Source organism: Sturnira hondurensis, unplaced genomic scaffold, assembly GCF_014824575.4.
Source record: "Sturnira hondurensis isolate 20B ecotype Veracruz unplaced genomic scaffold, ASM1482457v3 Scaffold0022201, whole genome shotgun sequence".
Taxonomy (NCBI): Eukaryota; Metazoa; Chordata; class Mammalia; order Chiroptera; family Phyllostomidae; genus Sturnira; species Sturnira hondurensis.
Genome location: NW_028094832.1, coordinates 4595286 through 4613626, shown reverse-complemented (window position 1 = coordinate 4613626; position 18341 = coordinate 4595286). Strand labels below are relative to the sequence as shown.

The 18341-nt window shown below is 42.7% G+C and overlaps 1 protein-coding gene across 5 annotated transcripts in view; it reads left to right on the top strand.

Annotated features, from left to right (window-relative positions):
* Positions 1 to 18341, top strand: part of PHACTR2 (phosphatase and actin regulator 2) — a 223292-nt gene that overhangs the window by 139146 nt on the left and 65805 nt on the right. For all 5 annotated transcript variants that reach the window (XM_037034855.1, XM_037034858.1, XM_037034857.1 and 2 more), the window contains exon 2: positions 10292 to 10459. In XM_037034855.1, coding sequence (XP_036890750.1) covers positions 10292 to 10459 — 168 coding nt within the window. The remainder of the gene's footprint in view (positions 1 to 10291; positions 10460 to 18341) is intronic.

Here is an 18341-nt window from a genome sequence, read left to right as displayed (position 1 = left end):
AAGCCTGCTGCCTCCCAGGTATGACCACTCTCTAAGAGTTTACCTGTGGTCCTCAAATGCTGCTTTTGTTCAAGTAACTATCTCAAGACACTTCAGTACCAACTTTTTGCTAGTGTGCCAATGATGTATTTCTGACTCTGCTGAACATCTTCCCCTGAATGTCCTGCCAACATCTGGAGTTCATGGTGCCTGGACACAGGCCATAGGTCTTTTCTTCATGTCATCTTCTCATCTTGACATCCCACCACGTCCTCAGAGAGGTTAAGGCCATGCAGTTCTCCTCGACTTCTCTGGGTAGTGCGTCTGTTTCCTTACCTCTTCCTCAATGTCTCTCGGGTCCATTTGTCCTTTCCAATCCATTTGCCCTGCTCTCATCCAAATTCAGATGCCTGGATTGTCACAGTCACCTCTTAATTGAATGACAAGGCTGTAAATCTGGGTGCTGTGGGGACTCTTTATGACTAATTGGCATGAATTCTCCTTCTAGCATCCTGCCTTCCTTTGTAAAGGCCTGTGGGCTTCATTTCTGCCTTGGGAAGAGGGTCCGGGTTTCTGCATGTGGCCACCAGTGTCTTCACAGATATCAGTGCAGGGAACACGGTGTGCCTGCCAGGGGACTGTCAGAATAGGGACAAGGGTAGTCACATTATATGTAGATTCTCAGGGCTCCTATTTACCCACCAGCCTCTTGACCCAAAGATACTGGTTTAATGTGTTATTTCAATAATACTTCTCTTACATTTCATCCCCTATGGCAAATTTTTAACAATTTTGTCTGAGGCAAAATTTAGCTACTTACGTCATGAAATTACATTTGATTCTTCCTCACAATTTATGTACAGGGTCTGCCAGCTTCTCCCCTAACATGCCATCCCTGTGTGCTTGCTCTGCTTAAGCCAAACGGTCGCTGTCCCAACAGAGGAGGTGAAATTGTCTTTCACTCGGTGGTTTGTCCACTGGAGATGTAGCGACTTTGTCTTCCTTTTCACAAACACAGCTCACCCTTCACACAGCAAGACCTGCTCTCCCCCTAGGCTCTTAGAAAGGGAAGGAAGGTAGAAAGCTGGTTGGTTCCTTTCTTATTTTCCATCTGTGTAGCAGACATCTTGCTGTTCTTAAGCACAGCCATCATATCTGTTCATAGAATCCTTTACTTGTAGTAGGAACAATGATATTCAAAACTCAAGATGTTTTTGTTTACATTTGAATTGATTTTCCATTTGCAAAGTGACCCCGTTCCCACTCATTCAGAGTCTCTTTAAACCCCAAACGTGAGTGGCATTATTTAATCTGTTGAATATCCTGCAGCAAGTCTAGGGGGTGTTGTTCATGTCAGTGCACCAGGATGTCACACAGCTGCACAAACACACTCTCATTCTGAGGCCTGCTGGCCACAAGTTGAAACTCTGAAGTTCTCTGCGCAGACTTGCAGACAGATGGAAGTCTTTAGTAGCTTTTCCCTTCGGAAGTTTAAAAATAATGGCTGTGTCTGTTAGAAAAACAAGTTAAAAAACTGATGGTATCAAATTTCTAAAATGCATACAATGGTAAATAAGGACTCTATGCAATCAAATGACTATAGTCAATATAAGTGAAGTATGCACCCTGCCTGCATTCAGCAGGAACTTGACCGTGATGACAGCAGGCATAGCTTTAGAGAGCAAAACAGCACCTGCCCCAACTCTTGGATTAACCCAAGGAAGTGGTTGGGGGTGGAACTCAGTTGTTATTCATCAGGGTTTTTGTCTTGCCGTCTCTTAGAATAGAGCCCTATTCCCACTCACAAGCCTTTGATCCACTTTGTACAAAGGACACTGGAAGCAAATGGTTGAGTATCAATCCCATTTACCATCCGTAACCTTGGGCAAGTTGCTTGGTCTCTCTGGGCTTCAGCTTCCTCATTTATGAAATAGAAATACTAGTAGTTCCTACTTCATGGGGTTGTGGTGAGAATAAATGAGGTAGTATTTATAAAGCACTTAGAATAGTTCCAAATGCGACCTGAGGTTTGATATACTTAGCACAAAGCAGTATGTGAAGCATAGAAATTTTAAAGTTGGAAAAAACCTAGAGATCATTTAACCTACTTTCCTCATTTCAGCCATGAAGTATCAGGGTCCTTGCTTGAGATCACAGGGCTAGTTAAGTAGCAGAGTCAAGTCTGGGACTCAGCTATCTTCTTGGCTAACAGTTAACCATCTCAATTGGACGGTCAAAACCCAGAACATTAACTGCGAGTTATTGCCTCTCTGGATTGTGCAATGTCTTCTTTGCTTTTCGTTCTACAAACAGAGTCTCACTGCTCTTTTAGAGTTACTAGGAGGTGCTGCTGGTTCACCATGAGCTCAGCTGTCATTCCAGTGAGGACAGGCTTGTGGAGTGTGGAAAAAAGACTTGGTCAAAATCAGATGACCTAGACAATGTCTCTGCCTTGATTTAATGATTTGGAAAGCTACACAGCCTTCTTAGGTCTCGGTTTCCTCATATATAGGGCTTAAATATGCACATTATGTAGAACCATGAAATGTGATTGTTGTTCATGTAAATCATAATGTTGTGCCCGTGTTTCTGTGGGTAGTCCTGATCAGAACGGCTGCCTGCTCTATTATGCAGAGTGAGAATAAGCATAAAGCTGTCATTTTTCTGTCATTACAGAAAAGAAACTTCTCCATCTTTAACCTTGCTTCTAATTTAGCACAGCTTCAGGGCAACCTTAAAACCTCAAAAGATGGTAGAAAGGTAGATTAGCTCTCCTGGAAACCTAGTAAGGGCAAGGAGATATTACTTACATTTTCCAGGTAAAGGACGCGGTAATGATAGCCTTTCTAAAAAGAAGAGCTGTCTATAAAGCTCACCACTTTCAAGAACGCTGTCATCCGAGGTCTTGCTGAGATAGCATTTTTCTCATTTTGTGACTAGGTAGCTTCACTTGGAAATGCTCATGTATTTGGATGAATCTCATCTATATAGTGTCCAGTGCGAGAAGACAGACACAAAAGAAATGCTGTGTATTACTCTAAGTTGAAGTTCAAAAACATAAAACAAATCAGTGGTGGTGGAAGTTTTTTGGGGGAATGGCGAGGCGGGGGGAGGTTTGACTAGGAAGGGGCATGAGGAAGCTTCTGGGCCTGGCGGTGAACTAGACCTTGATCTGGATGGTGATTGCATGTGCAAAATCATTTACTTTCTGTGTGTATGTTTTACCTCAAAGTTTATTTTGAGAGAGCTCCATATTATTAACTTTAATGACAGTGGGAAGTACTGATCTCATCCCACCTCCCTTTAGAGAACTTTATAGTTTCTTTCAAGCCACAGGAGAACGGAAATTGGCAAATTTGGAGGCACGTTGTAAGAGCAGTCTTCCTCTCAGGAGACTAACTGCCTTCATTTGACTCTATTATAGCAGAATTTTTTACATTCTATTTATTTTTCTTTAAATTGAATTTCTTGTTTACATTCTGTTCTTTTTACTCTTGCTGGATTTTAAAAAGATGATGACTAAATAATTTAAAAAATATTTTTAGCCTTGACTATTATTACTTTACTGCTGATTTTTTTAAAGGAACTATTAGCTGAGTAAAAGCAAAATTTTTTTGCACCAACTAAGGTCATTTCTAACTCTCAAATTCTGTTATTCTCAGATTTTTAAGCAGTGGTAGATACATTTAAACATAGAAAGTTTAGAAATTCTGTAATTCCTTTTTAAAATTTCACTCTTAATGGCATTCCACATTCAAAGACATGCCTTTAGCAGTTTGTTTTTATCTTTTTTTGTATGTATATTTTGGTGTGTACCATCTGTTAGGAGCACAGCACGGTAATAATGAGAACATTTTTCTTGGCATCGCTTTCAGAGGTCAGCCACCCTTGGTTGGTTCACTTTCAGGCCGTTCCCACTTTCATTTCCACCAAAAACACCTACCACCCATCTTTGTGGTCCCAGTTATGCCTCCTGCTCCCTGGGAGCCAGAGGTACCAGCTGGGTTCCAGGCGGCTCTGCTTTCGCCTTTGTCCCAGAGCCTCCCCTCTGGCTGGTATCAGTGACCATCATCCTATCTGCTTCCCCCACCATGCCTGTCCGTGACCTCCCTGGCCCTTACGGGGTGAGTCACAACCCCAGGTTAAAGCCCATCTCTGGGTAAGAGGCTGATCTCTGGAGGTAGACAGGCCTGACTTCTGTTCCAAGCTCTGTCCCCTACTTGGCCTGTCACTTGAGGAAGATATTTATTCTTGACTCAGTCACATAATTTAACCAGTGAGTATTTATTTACTGGTTACACTGTACACACACACACATGCCCACACACACATTATCCCTGATACTGCCTTAGATGCCCAGTCTCTGGGAATCTTTGTTTCCTTATCCCCAGAATGAGACTAATAATGGTACTTATCTCAGAGCTATTGTGAAAATTAGCATGAGCTAATAATAATTCAGGTTAAGTGCTTAACACAGTGCCTGACGCACAGGAAATACCCGATAAATTCTGCCGTTAATAAAGTGCTCACTGATTTCCACTTTCAGGAGAGAATGAAACTCGGGTTGGGTCAATGACTAGCTCAGTGTTGGAGCACGCTCAGCAGACCTCTCCCACCAACGGGAGCCATGGGAGCCACAGAATCCCTGCATTGTGCCGCTCTTGTCCCCTCCCCCAGGAGGTCAGGGAGAAAAAAAATGCATGAGCTAGAACATGCATCCTCAATTGTCATAAATACATCTAAGTCCTTTAGATATACTTTCAATTCTCAGACAAAATTGTATTACTAGAAATAGTTCAGCTTCAGTGATTTAAAAATAAAGTACAGGGAACTTTCTGTCTTTTTATTGCCAGTGCTATTTCACGTGGGCAGTACGCAATACTAATCCCAGGATGGGGTGTGTGTGTGTGTGTTTGGAGGAGAGTTCGCTCTCTCCTCTGCGTGGTGTCGCAGGAACTGGGGATGAGACCTTCCTGCCGGGATTCTGAAACTGGACCCACGATCTAGCCTCTTGCAGGATGTTGAATACAACTACCTTATTGGGTCTGTCATATGCTAAAAAGTATTGAAATAGCAGTGTGATAACCTGTAAATATTCTTGTAGTCATAAAATACTGGGAATTTAAAGTATTGGTAAAGGGAGATTTCTAAGGGAAAGATGCACAGTTCGGAAATGCATCTTCCAAAACTTCTTTGAGCAGAAATCTTTATTGTTGACAAAGGCCAGGGCTCCCTGAGCCCTCTCCGTGGCTGACATCCTCTCCTTTGTGAGTCTCCCAAATCCTCATTGGCCACCATGCTAGTTAATGCCGCATTTTAACAAATGAGGCCTGTATTTTAGAATAGGATTAGTTTTGCAGAAAAGTTACCAAGATAGCAGAGCATTCTCGGCTACCCTTGACTTGGTTTCTCCTAGTCTTCATCTCCTCCCAGTAGGATGCATTTGTTACAAGCCTTGGTGCATTACTGTTAACTGAATTCTACTGTTTACCTCGATGTTGCTAGTTTTCCTCAAAGGTCCTTTTTGTCCCAGTATTCCATCCAAGATACCACATCACACTTATTCATCGTGTCTCCTTAGCCTTTTCTGATCTGGAACAGTTTCTCATACTTTCCTTGTTTTTATTGGTCTGGACAGTTTTGAGGTGTATTTGGTCAGGTAATTCATAAATGTTCCGCAGTTTGGTTTTGTCCGATGTTTTTCTCATGGTTACACTGGAGCAATGGGTTTTGAAGTATAATTCTCATCACATCCCCTCCAGGGTGGATGCTATCAACATGACTTATCACTGAGGACATTGATCAAGATCGCTTTGCGGAGGCAGTGTCTGTTAGGTCCTTCCACTGTAAAGTCACTCCTCCCCCGTCCATGATGTACTCTTTGGAAGGAAGTCATCGTGGGTAGACCACATTCAAGGAGTGAGGAGTAAGCTCCACCTCCTTGAGAAGGAGTTTTTGTATAAGTTATTTATATTTCTTCTGTACAGATTTATCTGTTCTTCCACATTTATGTATTCAATATTTATATCAGTGTGGATACTGCATATTGGTCTTATACTTTAGATTATCATCTAGTATATCACTTATGTTGTTGCTCAAATTGTTTCAGCTTTGGTCTTTGGGACTCTTTCAGTTGGTTCCTGAGTGGCTGTGATATACTTCTGTCAGTATGTTTTTTGAGTACTGGCTTACATTCCAGCCCTATAAGTTGCTCCAGGCTCATCTAGTATTTTCCTTGCCCCAGTTCCAGAAGCAGCCACTTCTGTGAAGAGATTGGATTCTTCTTACTGGAGAGTGCTGTTAGAACCCAAGACCCGAGTGTTCCGTGTGCTTAAGGGTTATTGTTGGTCCTGGGTCTTCTGAGCAAGCAGAGCTAGGAAATACATGTTTGCCTGCTGAGCCAATGTACACATTATCTGTCTGTCTGTCTATCTATCTATCTATCTATCTAGGCTCTTTATATGTCTTGCCAAATAAAAGTTCCTTGTGCTGTTTCCAACTCTAATCTAGTACCACATGGCTTACTCTGGCTTCCCCCTTGCTTATCTGTAACCTTTCTTTCTAGGAGTTCGAAAGCCTGGCTCCCACTTTCACTGTTCATTTGTTCCATTCCAGTGTACAGGTATAGCGGTTTCAGAATTGCCAGCTCACATCCCCATGTACTGACTCATATTTTCATTTTTCTGTTCCTTCTCTCTTCCCTTCCACTAGAGATTTGATCCAACCTAGTGGGAGTGCTTATGAGCAAGAGAGTAAGAATCCTTTATAAACAACTCAAGACAAGGATAGCCCCCTGACTTCCTTGGAAACTGTTATTACATCACATCTGAGGTGGCTCATAAATAATCAGTCAACTCTTGTCTACTTGGTTTTGTGCCCAGCATTTGTCTATATGCCCCTGTGTAGGACAACACATTCCCAAAGTCATTGTGCCATTGAGGGAGAAGCCCCACATGAGTGTAGGAAATAGTTATATCATGCCAAAGTGCTGTCCTAATGTTTCTTTGCCATATGTTCCGTGGCCTTTAAAGGGGCAAGAGGCAGAATTATAATAGAAACAAAAACTTTACTACAAATTTAAAATGCAGTGATAAGTTGCATTTTATGTAAGCATGATAAATCACAGAGGCACCAATAGCCTAGAAACGATACTTTAAGAAAATAAAGGTGGGTTTCACTCATCAGCTGACTCACTCAATCTCTCCAGCATTACCTCCTTCACTGAGGGAATTATTTGATTCCTGTTTTTCTTTGTTTCTTTTTGTTTTCGAGAGAAAAAGCGACTATTCTTGAATGGTTTGGGTTCAGAGCAGAGTTTTTATGGAGTGTCAGGGAACGGGATGTGTGGTTTGAGAGAAAATGAGAACTAGGATGTGTGCTGTAACTACAAAGATGAATTGGAGATGGAAACTGAACTTTCTATGTTTGTAATAGTCAGCCTTTTCTATTTCACAATATCAAAAGTGTTCAAAACTGAGCCCTTCAGCATAAATTCTCAATGAAGAAGAAATACCATGCACTTAGTTCCTCCCTGGGTTTTCCCCTGGTTTAAGGAGGGCAGTTGGATAGGAGTGGAAGTGAAATAAATAAGGATTTTACCTCTTTACTCTGGCTCCACTTCAAAATCAGTCCATTGCATGTGCCTCTCTGCCCATAGCACTGTGGCCAATGCGGGCGGGGTGAAGTAGGTGAGGAGCCATACACAGGAGAACTTGCATTTCTCCTGGAAATCCGAGTAAGCTTCACTGGTGGGAAGGATGGGATTTATCGATCTTGTTTGGAAGGAGCACTCATAAGGATTTAGGTGTTGACATGTACTGATTTTCTTCTTTCTTTCAGCTTAAGATTTTCCTGCTTCTTGGTATGTCAAGTAATTTTTTATTGACATTTAGACATTTTTGTATTATGTGATGAGACTCTAAAGGTTCTTGAATCTTTTGTTTTAACTCTCTTTGTCTGACATCTCTTCCAGCAAGTTGAAGCAAGGGGCGCTACCCCATTACTTCCAGGTGGGAAGGAAAATCCAGGTTCCCCACTCATCTTCCATTGCTACCTGGTGGTGGAAGTGGGCATGGTGGTAACTCCTTGTTACTGTCAAGCCCAGTAAGATTTTCAGATCCCCACCTGGACTCCAGTGACACCACAGTGGGCGGGCATGGTCTTGTTCTCGCTGGGAAGTGGCCTAATATCACCCCAATATTTGGGGGAGGAGGGAGGGAGACACCTTACTACTGCCAGGCACAGCTGGAAGTCCAAACTCCCACGTGCTGTGCCCCGACATTGTGGAGGTTGCTTCGTCACCAGCTGGCAGGTGTGAGGGTCCTGGCTTCCTGCTTGATCTTCTCTGACATCACTCTGGGTGGTGCAGCTGCTTGTTAGAGGTTCATGAGGATGGAACTCTCTAGTCTCCCCACTCGGCCTTTGCTGGTAGGGACGGTAGTAGTCTCTCTTGTGGTGATTGGTTGGAGTAGAGCAGTTATTTATAAGTTTCCTATCTTATTAGGCTGTCCCTTTCCCAGTCCTTCGGCTTTTGTTGAGGTTGTTGTGGTCTCTGAATGTTGGTGTTTCTCCAACTATAAGTGTGATATATAGGAGACAAGAAGAAAAGCCAAGCTCTCCCCTCCATGTTGTTTTCTGGGACCTGAGATCGCAGGCTGGTCTACCTTGTTTTCACCTGGCAGAGTCTTCTTATGTTGGTTTTATATATAACACCCAGGCTTTTTACGTTGTATTTAATAGGAGGAGTAGTTAAAAATAAGTCTGTTCCATTTTCCTGCAAAAAGTCCTTGCCACTCCATTTTTGTTTTATTTGCTTTGTTTTTTGCAATATTTTGTTAGGAAAGTTTTGAAAATGAAACAATTGTACCGTTCGTCACCACCTATCCACCACCTAGACTGAACACTTACTGTTTTGCTGTATTTTACTTTGTTGTATACAGGGTGGGGCAAAAGTAGGTCTGCAGTTGTTTGTATGGGAAATAATACAATAATTAATAAATAATAGTGCAAGAATAAACTATTTTCAGACTCACAACTGTAAACCTACTTTTGCCCCACCCTGTAGTTATCTGTCTGTCCTATCTATGCATCCATTTATTATTTTTCAAGGATTTCAGTACACTTTACTCCTAAACACATCAGCATGAACGTTATTAATTGGACGTCACTACTTACAGGTTTTTAAAAGGGAAATTTTACGTAACGTGAAGTGTGCCGTACCAGAATTGCCACCTGATGGGCTTTGTACAACCCACCCCACGTCCCCTGAGAAGTTCCTCGTGCCTCTTCTCAGTTCTTACCGCCACCTCACTCCCAAGAAGCCATTACTGCTCTGCTTTCCTTCCTTCCTTCTTCTTCTTTGTTATTTGGGAAGCGGGGAGGTGTTGGCCATAAATTTATGCTGTCACTTTCAGAACTTCATATAGAACCACACAGTATCCACATTTTTGCATGTTGCTTTTTTTCCCCAGCACATGTTTTTGACATGCATACATATAGCTGTGTGTATCAATGGCTCTTTTGTTTTCATTGCTAAGTGCTTTTTCACTGCAGAAGTAACATTGTAGTTTATCCAATATGGGCTGCTTCCAGTTTTTTGCCATTAAAAGTTGATAAGAAACTATCGACTATCAACACTATGATTCCTCATGATCATATCTTCCTTCTGCTTTGAACATAGTGGAAGGTGATGTAGGTTTTGTGCTTTTTTCTGATTAATAAGATGACAGAGGTGCCTAAAGATATGTTCTGTCCTATACAGTACCCACATTTCCCACATATTTCTTGTTACTAGTGACAGTTGTCATTTATTTCAGGCTGAAAACTTTTTGTATTAGAAGCAAAAGGTAGTTTAAGCATTGTGAAAATTAGAATCTAGCTCCTTGGCACTAAATATGAATTGGTGAAGCAGAAACCATAACTATAATATTCATTACTGAGAATGCCAAACTAGCCTATGGGGAAACATCCTAGTTCAGAAATACGTAGGGTACTTTATTTCTGCACAAAATATTGGTGTGCTTGTTGCCCACAGATTCAGCTGTTTCAATGACCCACAATTTTTTTTGTCCCTACCTATTAAGCCTCTCAGAGCTCCTGTTTCCACAACATGATTATCTGAGGGGACTGTAATTTCTTGTTGATTTATACTGATTGATATCAGAGAAGTTTAGGAAATGGGAAAAATAAACTTCACGTGAGATTCCAGTTAAAGTGGGTATGCTCCCTATTAACAGTGCGGGAAGAAATAGATGCAGTTGTTTTCCAAACTGGGCTCACAGCTTTTCTCTGACTTTCTTTTCCCTTCGTACAGTTGATGGACTGGACAAAGCTTCTATAGCAAACTCGGACGGCCCAGCAGCAGGTTCCCAGACACCTCCTTTCAAGAGAAAAGGGAAACTCTCAACCATTGGCAAAATCTTTAAGCCTTGGAAATGGAGGAAAAAGAAGACCAGTGACAAATTTAGAGAAACCTCAGCAGGTATGAATATCATAACTTTGTTAGTAGGGAAGATAAATTGTTCAATTGGTCAAAAGGTAAAAAGAAGTGTGACTTGCAGGGGTTTTTCTGGAAAAAATTAATCCATATTTTAAATGAAATTATTTCATTTAAGGATAAAATGACTTTGAAGTCTGATTTGCCTTTTTCTAATTGTTTTGGCTTTCTAACATAGTCTTGTAAATATATATATTTGTAAATTCATGGAAAAGGCTGATGTGTAGGGAGGGGAAGGTAAACTGGAAAAATTACAAGTAGAAATGTTATTTGGTAGTATTGTAGCTGCAAGAATCCATTTATACATGCGCACACGCACACACACACACACACACACAGCTGGGCTCTGTTTTGGGGTGCCAAACCCCACTGGTGCCAAATTTTTCTGTTATTTTATTTTGTGGATTTGTTAAGCCTTAAGAATTACATCATTTAGTACCCTTCATATGGACTCATGAAGGAAGATGGCTTCAAATCTCAGGCCAGAATTAAGCCCAACTTAAGTCCAGTACCAGGGGTATTTTGTTAATATATCTTAAGTTCGGCTTTTTCCACGCTTGTAGTCCAAAACAGCCACTTCATCAGAATTCCTCATTGCACCACAGTCTAAGATTGTCTCTGTGTGTACAGGGTCACGTGGTCTGCGCAGAGTTAAGAGCTAGTCTTGAGTTCTTCAGCTGTGAAAGAAGATAAAAAATCCACAAGTAGCACAAGGACATGAAACACGGACACCAGGCTTTCCTACAGAAATGGTTTCTGATGCATTTGCAGTTATATATTTTCTTTGAGCATTTAATATATTTTTTAAAAATCATGGTAACTATATCTGGGATTTGTTTAAAAATAATCCTGGAAAATGGGTGAGTAGAGATGAAAGAAGATTGGCCACGGGTTGGTAATTGTTTAAGCTGAGTGATGGGTGCATGGGGTTCATTATTCTCATCTCTTATAGATATTGGAAAATTTCCTGAATAAAAAGATAGAAACATCCCTGGCTGGTGTGGCTCAGTGACTGAGTGCCAGCTTGTGAATCAAAGGGTTGCCGGTTCCACATTCTTGGGTCGTGAGCCAGGACCTGGTAGTGGGTGTGTGAGAGGCAACCACACATTGATGTTTTTCTCCCTCCCTGTTTCCTTCCCTTCCTTTCTTTAATAAATAAGTAAATAAAATCTTTTTTTAAAAAAGATAGAAACAGAAAAGGGACTTGGCTTAGAGGGAAATAATGATAGCTTGGTTACTGAATCCTCTTTAGTTCCTAACTGGCTTCTTGGATGAAGAGGCGGTAGGAAGTGAGTGGTGTACAGAGTGCTGTGCTGAGTGAGGACCTCTGGGTTCTAGCAGTGTCCTTGCCACCAAGGTGCTGTGTGACCTTGAGAAATCAGATCAGAGTTCCATGAGTTGAGTTCTAAGGTGCTTTCAGTTCCAGATTCTGTCGTTGGTCCTTGACTCCTTCCACACCCTGGCTGGGCACTTGTTCTCCCATGCTCTTCAGTTACGAAAGGAACTACAGTGACCTTCTGAAGTGCCTCCTCGCCTGGTTTCTTAAGCATTGGGGGAATATGGCTCTTCTTGTAACCATGACTACCCAAGAGGGAAACAGGGCCCTGGACAGTAGTTTGGTTCCCAGTCAGGCCACATGCCTGGGTTGTGGGCCAGGTCCCCAGTAGGGGCTGTGTGAGAGGCAACCAGACACTGATGTTTTTCTCCCTCTCTTTCTCCTTCCTTTCTCTTCTCTCTAAAAATAAATGAAATATTTTTAAAATATATTTTAAAACATTTAAAAGAAAAAATTTTCAACAGGATTTTATATAAGTTTAGCTCCAAGAAGTTTTCGGTGGATACCATGCCCTAGTTCCTAAAGACTACCAAAGTACATTAAAAACCTGAAAAAGTCAGTAGGTGATTCATTGTTGTTTTTTTTTAAATCAGACTGTGAAAGAATAAAAACAAATCACATAGATATGTTAACAATTCCTTTTGAATTTGCCTCCTACATTTACTTGCATGATTTTTTTAAACCCACATTATTACTGATGTTTTACTTGAATTTTATAAGATGTTATCAAATATCCCATTATAAAGTATTTTATCATCACTTGAAATGTATGTTTATTTTAAGGCTTAAATTCCTGCTGAGCTTTGGAATGTATAAGTAAGGCCTAAAATAAAGGGTAGCACAAAATGATAGGTCGTGATTTTTTTCACATTGAGGGAAGATGTCACAGAGGAAAATCAATGTGGTTGGAAATAACCAAGAGAAAGGTGTTTGCTTCTTTTAATAAATTTTGTCAAAAACAGGGAAATCTAGCTGTTTGGATATGGCCAAGGTCATGTGCTATCTGGCAAACTATAAAGTATACCTTAGGCAACACCCACAATATCTTGGAATATGAAAGAAGATGAAATTCCTTCCAAGAAAAGTAATGTTTCTGTGTTTTTCCTTCTCTTAAAGTCCTGGCTTTTAAACACAGGGATGTGAATCTTTCCATGTTCCTCTGCACAGTGATTAATGCCACTTTTGCTAAGTCTGGGTTTCTGCTGGAGGAATTTTTTATTGGTATTAGACGGGATGCAATGCTGATTTATATATGCCGTTATAACACCTGCCATTGTCATCACACGTTCACTGTGGTGGTAGGAGGGAGGGAGGGTCCTGTCCTCTGCCTGCTCTGGTGGTCTTTTGTCAGCTGTGTTTTGGAAGGTCATCTTGTCTTATAAGGCAGGCAGGGCCTGAGCCCCGACTTCCAGCTCCCTGGCCTTGCTTCAAAGCAGGAAAGGTATCTGTATCTTCACCTCTGGTTTAGGCTGGTCTGTGGGCTGCTGGGTCCTAGGGCAGGAGAGTAGCCCCCTTGTCCATGTACTTTCCCCAGTGCCTCTCATCTTCACTTTTCCTGAGGGATAGGGCTCTTCTTCAGGGCCGCCTAATCTCCAGGTTGTGCCCCTTCCCTATCTCTGGAGTGCCATCTACACTTCTTTTCCCTGTGGAATCATTTCTTTCTATTGTGGGAGTGGGAGGTAGACAAAACCTTCTCTCTTGAGGTCTTTAAATATGCTTTCTTCTCCCCAAAACTAAGGATACAAACCCCGACCTCAACACAGCGGTTCCTCTAACTTCTGCATAGACTGCCACCATCAAAGCCAAATGCCTTGAAAACCCGGCCTGTGCCTGTCGCGCCCACTGTCTCTCCGCACTCTTATTCCGTTTCCCACTGCCGTCACCCAGCGTGCCCTTAGGGTCACTCCGAGCCTTGCAGTCATGAATTTTGTTTGTCTCTAATATCATCTATTCCAGCCTCTACATTTATCATCACTGATGAGTTCTTCCTTGATTTACAAAAGGTGTCATTATATTGGTTGCCTTTGACTTCTCCTGCTGTCTTTCGCCACCCCTTTTCCCCTCCTCATCTCCCCTGAATCTTTGAGAAGGGTTTGCTCCATGTCTTGGCCCTTCTCCTTCTTTGAATGTGTCCTTCCTCATCACACCCTCTTTTCTCAGTACCCACGTCCCTCAGACCCAGGTTCTAGATGAGGCCCAGGCACTTCTACTGAAGCACCTGCCGGGCAGCACCTGCCTCAGGACTACATCTCAACACGAAATCCATTCACGTGGTCTGCATGTATCTACATTGAACATATGGTATATGCCAGGCACAGCGCTAGAGCTGGGTAGTTTGCGGCAAATTGAGCAAGGTCTCTGCTGTCATGAAGCCTTTATTCTAGAGAGGAAAGCTACTGATGGATGCTATGAATGAGCATGGAGAGTGAGGGGTGAGGGCGTAGAAAAGTACTATGTACAAGCATGTTCCAAACCAAAACAGATCCTTTGCCGACCAACCCCAGGTATCCTGGCGATTGCAGACATGGCTTTGTGTTGCATCCAGACTTTGAACCATGGAGTCCTTTGACTTTCCCATCTCCCCATCTGGGAAGTTCCAAAAACCATTTGTTTAACATCAGTCTTTCTCCCCATCCCCATTGTCTTGGCTTCCTCACTCTCTGTCTCAGTTGTTGCAGGTAGCCTCTTTGCTGTATGTAGGTGTTAGCTGTACTCGCTGTAGAAAGCTATGGAATGCTAGAGAAGTCAGGGAGGGGCTGGGTTCGGAGAGCAAGCCCACAAGAAGGACCTGACCTAACTGGTGAGGCTGACAGAGAAGGTTCAGGATGGCACTGCTGTCAGGAACCCCAGAGTCAGCAAGATAACACGTTTCCAAGTTTCAGGCCAGCCACTAGGGCCCCCATCCTCTGTGTGTGTCTATGGCGGGGGGGCGGGGGGGAGGGGTTGAGGAACTAGGGGATTGAGCTGGTAACTAGGCCAGGAAGTTACCAAAGGATTCAGGACAGAAACTCCCTGTAGAAAGTGAACAGCCCTGGAAGCAGCCTCGCAGACCCCACCCTCAGGGCTGGGAGCTCCTGGTATTAGGATGACACAGCCCAGGATCCGGGAGGGAGGAGGGAGCAGAGGTTGTGTGCACTGGGGGACACGGGTACACAGGGCGCCCGTCTCTCCCCTCTCCCCAGAGATCCTCCTGACACCAAGGTGATCTCCCACAGGTGGAACTTGGGTCCTGTCACCTCCAACTCAGAAAGTGTGACCGACCATACCTTGTTTCCTAAGTGAATTCCAGATTCGTCAGCTCTCCTTGGAGTAACCAAACTGACCTTTCCTGTCCTGTCTTTGTTCGACACAGCCTTGGACACACAAGGTCACTCACTGAGCATGCCTGAGCCTGCTTGTCCCCAGACCCTTCGCTTTGCTCCTCCCTCTTCCTCTCAGCACCTTCTTCCCCCAGCCTGGCCTGCCGGAAAGATGGCCATCTATGCAAGGGTCACAACGTGCCTCTTCTTTCTGAAGCCGTTGGCCCGGATTCTGCCTCAGCTGGGACAGAAGCTCCCCTCCTTTGCCAGCACTGCTGTTGTGATGTAAATATTTTGACTTCTTTCCCTGTTTATGTGCCTGATTTACAGTGTTGAGTATTGAAGGACAGAGACCATCGCACGCAGCTTTGCCCCACTTCCGGTGCTTTATATAATATAATGTGGGCCTGGTGTGTACACTTAACTGTGTCTTGAATTGCGTGTTTAGTGACCATCCACTATAACTAAGACTAGAGCCCTGGGTGCTTTGGGACTTTATAGAAGACATGGAAGATTTAAAAATCAATAATGGAAAGAGAAAGAGAGTAATTTAAAATACCGATCAAAAACTTCCGTGCCACAGTGGCAACCGTATGCAACTATACAGAAGCCAATGAAATAATTAGGGAAAAAATGTTTTTTTCTTTTGCCCTTATTTTCAAAGTCAGTTATACTTCTAAATAAAGAAAATCAAGGCAACTTCTCTTCTTTAGAATTATGACTTTTATTTGTTTTGTCACGGGGAAGGAATGCCAGCCTAGATTTTTAGATAACATTGTTGTAAGTTATCAGCTTTCTACAAATCAGACTAACTTGTAGAGAGTCCTCTGGTAAAAACTTTAATTTACTGAAGGTGCTCAACATTTCCTATTCATAATAATGGCTAATTTTTATTGAATGCTATTATGTGCCAGGCCCTGCTCCAAGAACTTTACTTACAGTAACTCATTTAATCATCAAAGCTTACAAAGTTCAAGTGCTACTATTATTCAGGTTTTATTCATGAGGACACTGAGACAGGAAAATTCAAATCACTTGCCCAGGGAAGTGCACCGGATAAGGAAGCAAAGGCAGTATTTGCACCCACGCAGTGTGGCACCGTAGCCGGTACTTTGGACCACGATACCAAGTTGCTTCCCTGGAAGGTAACTCCTTACCCAGATCGGTAAGGATTGCATACTGAAAGGTAAATCTAATACATTTACCTTTCTAGAGTTTTTGCTATGAGAAGGATTTGCTCTCAGGAACTATTTTGGTTTTGGCTGGCTTGATGTCCACAGTGTACTCATAGAAAAATGATTGGCAAGAATCAAACCTATGTTTGGTCTTCGTAAAAGTAGTATTCTCCGTAACCATAGAGGCATAATGTTGCTGCTAGGAATGATTTCCTATACGATAGAAAGCAGGGCAGAATTAGAGGGTTTGCACAGGGTGATATTTGTTGAGGACAGGTCTAGTTGCATCAATAAATGACATCCCTTTGTCTTTATTTATCTCGGTCCCCTGAGAAGATGGAAGCCCCTTCACATATCATTCGCCCTCACAGCATGTCAGAGGCAGAGAAGGGAATCTCCCCCTTTTCCAGTAACCACGTGGCACAGCCAGGTCCACATGGAGCTCCTTGCTCGTGTGTTAGATAACACACACTTGTCTTCTCAGGTGTTCACGGAGCACCGACACCTGCGATACGCCGGGCTCTGTCGCGGGGGTCCAGTGGGAAACGAAAGAGGCAGAGCCGCCTTCCCCCATGAGCTGAGCGCTGGTCGGGGTGTACAGAAAGTGGACCCAGTCATTTAGATAGTATATTGGAAAGTGAGAAGAGATCAGATAAAGCAAGGAATTGGGAGTGTGGGAAGGAAGTTACAGTTTCCAATAGGGTGGGCAGGGATCCTTCACGGGAAGGCAGAAAACATTTCAGCAGAGAGAATAGGAAAGAAGAGCACTCAGGGAAATCCCGTTGAATACTCACATGCATTTTCTTTTTGTCTAGTAACGGTGTTCATGCACTGTGAAGGTAGTCCATTTTAAACTTTTCTATACCCAATAATTTAATGATTAAAATGCCTCACAGGCAAGAACTTCATGATTGTTGGTCTCATATCTACAAAGTAGGTGTATAGTTAATACACCAATTGCACAATAATTAATAAGTAAATAATACAAGAATAAACTGTGTTTCCTGTACTCAAAACTGTCAACTTGCCTTTGCCCACCCCTTATTTTCAGCCCCATGGCTCCTGTCGGATCACGTAGTTTCTCTCTGTACAGTTCCGCCGGAGGCGTGGAAATCCAGGAAAGGGATTTAACCCTGTAATGTAAACATTTTGGGTATGGCTCCCTTTCTCCAATTCAAGTCCAGTCCGTCAGAAAGCCAGCTTCATGGAACCGAAGTTTAGAAGCCCTCACTTGTTGGTGCTGGGGTTTTTTGGTGGTTCTAAGTCCAACAAAGAATGCATTTGTAAGTTGAAATAATGCATTATTGCCTCTGTCTTCAAACCGTGCCTAACTTACATGCTAGCAGTATCCCCAGTTCAGCTGTGAGGTTACTTGGACAGGTGAAAATGTAACCAAATTATCTTGCAATGTTCTGTTTAATCCACAACACACCTGCAACCTGATACTGTTAAGACTCATCCAAACACAGCCAAAAAGGATTTATTGTTACTGTAATAAACCATTTTCTGAGTCTTCAGTTAAGGTCGGAAAGGACCTTATTAGTCATCTAAGTCTGTCTCGAGGGCAGAACCCCCTGTCTGCAGCAACCTGAGTAAGAACAGTAGTTCAGCTTCTTCCTGGGCTCCCAGTTCCTAGTTGTGGTTATTGGAGGGGTTTTCTTTTCCATTGACCTGAAACAAATTTCTCTCTAGTATTTCCAACTAACCCCTGGCATGCACACACACACACACACACACACACACGCACACATACATGTATGTATTTCAGTCACATTGTTCATGATGATCCTTCCATCTTTTTCTAAAGTTCTTTCATCCCCTTGATCTATCTTCAATTCACTTTCTCACCATGGAACCATACTAAACTGCCTAAGTTATTCTGTGAGTTGTTATTGATGGGCAGGCCCAGTGCAGCATGGGCTGGAAACACATGGACAGGCCTGGTGAGCTCCCTGCTCTCCTGGAGCCCTCTGGGTAGCCTGTGGGTCTGCCCATCCTTCTGGGCATTTTTAATGCTCAGATAGCATGGTGGCTTGCCCTCACATTCTCATTATTGC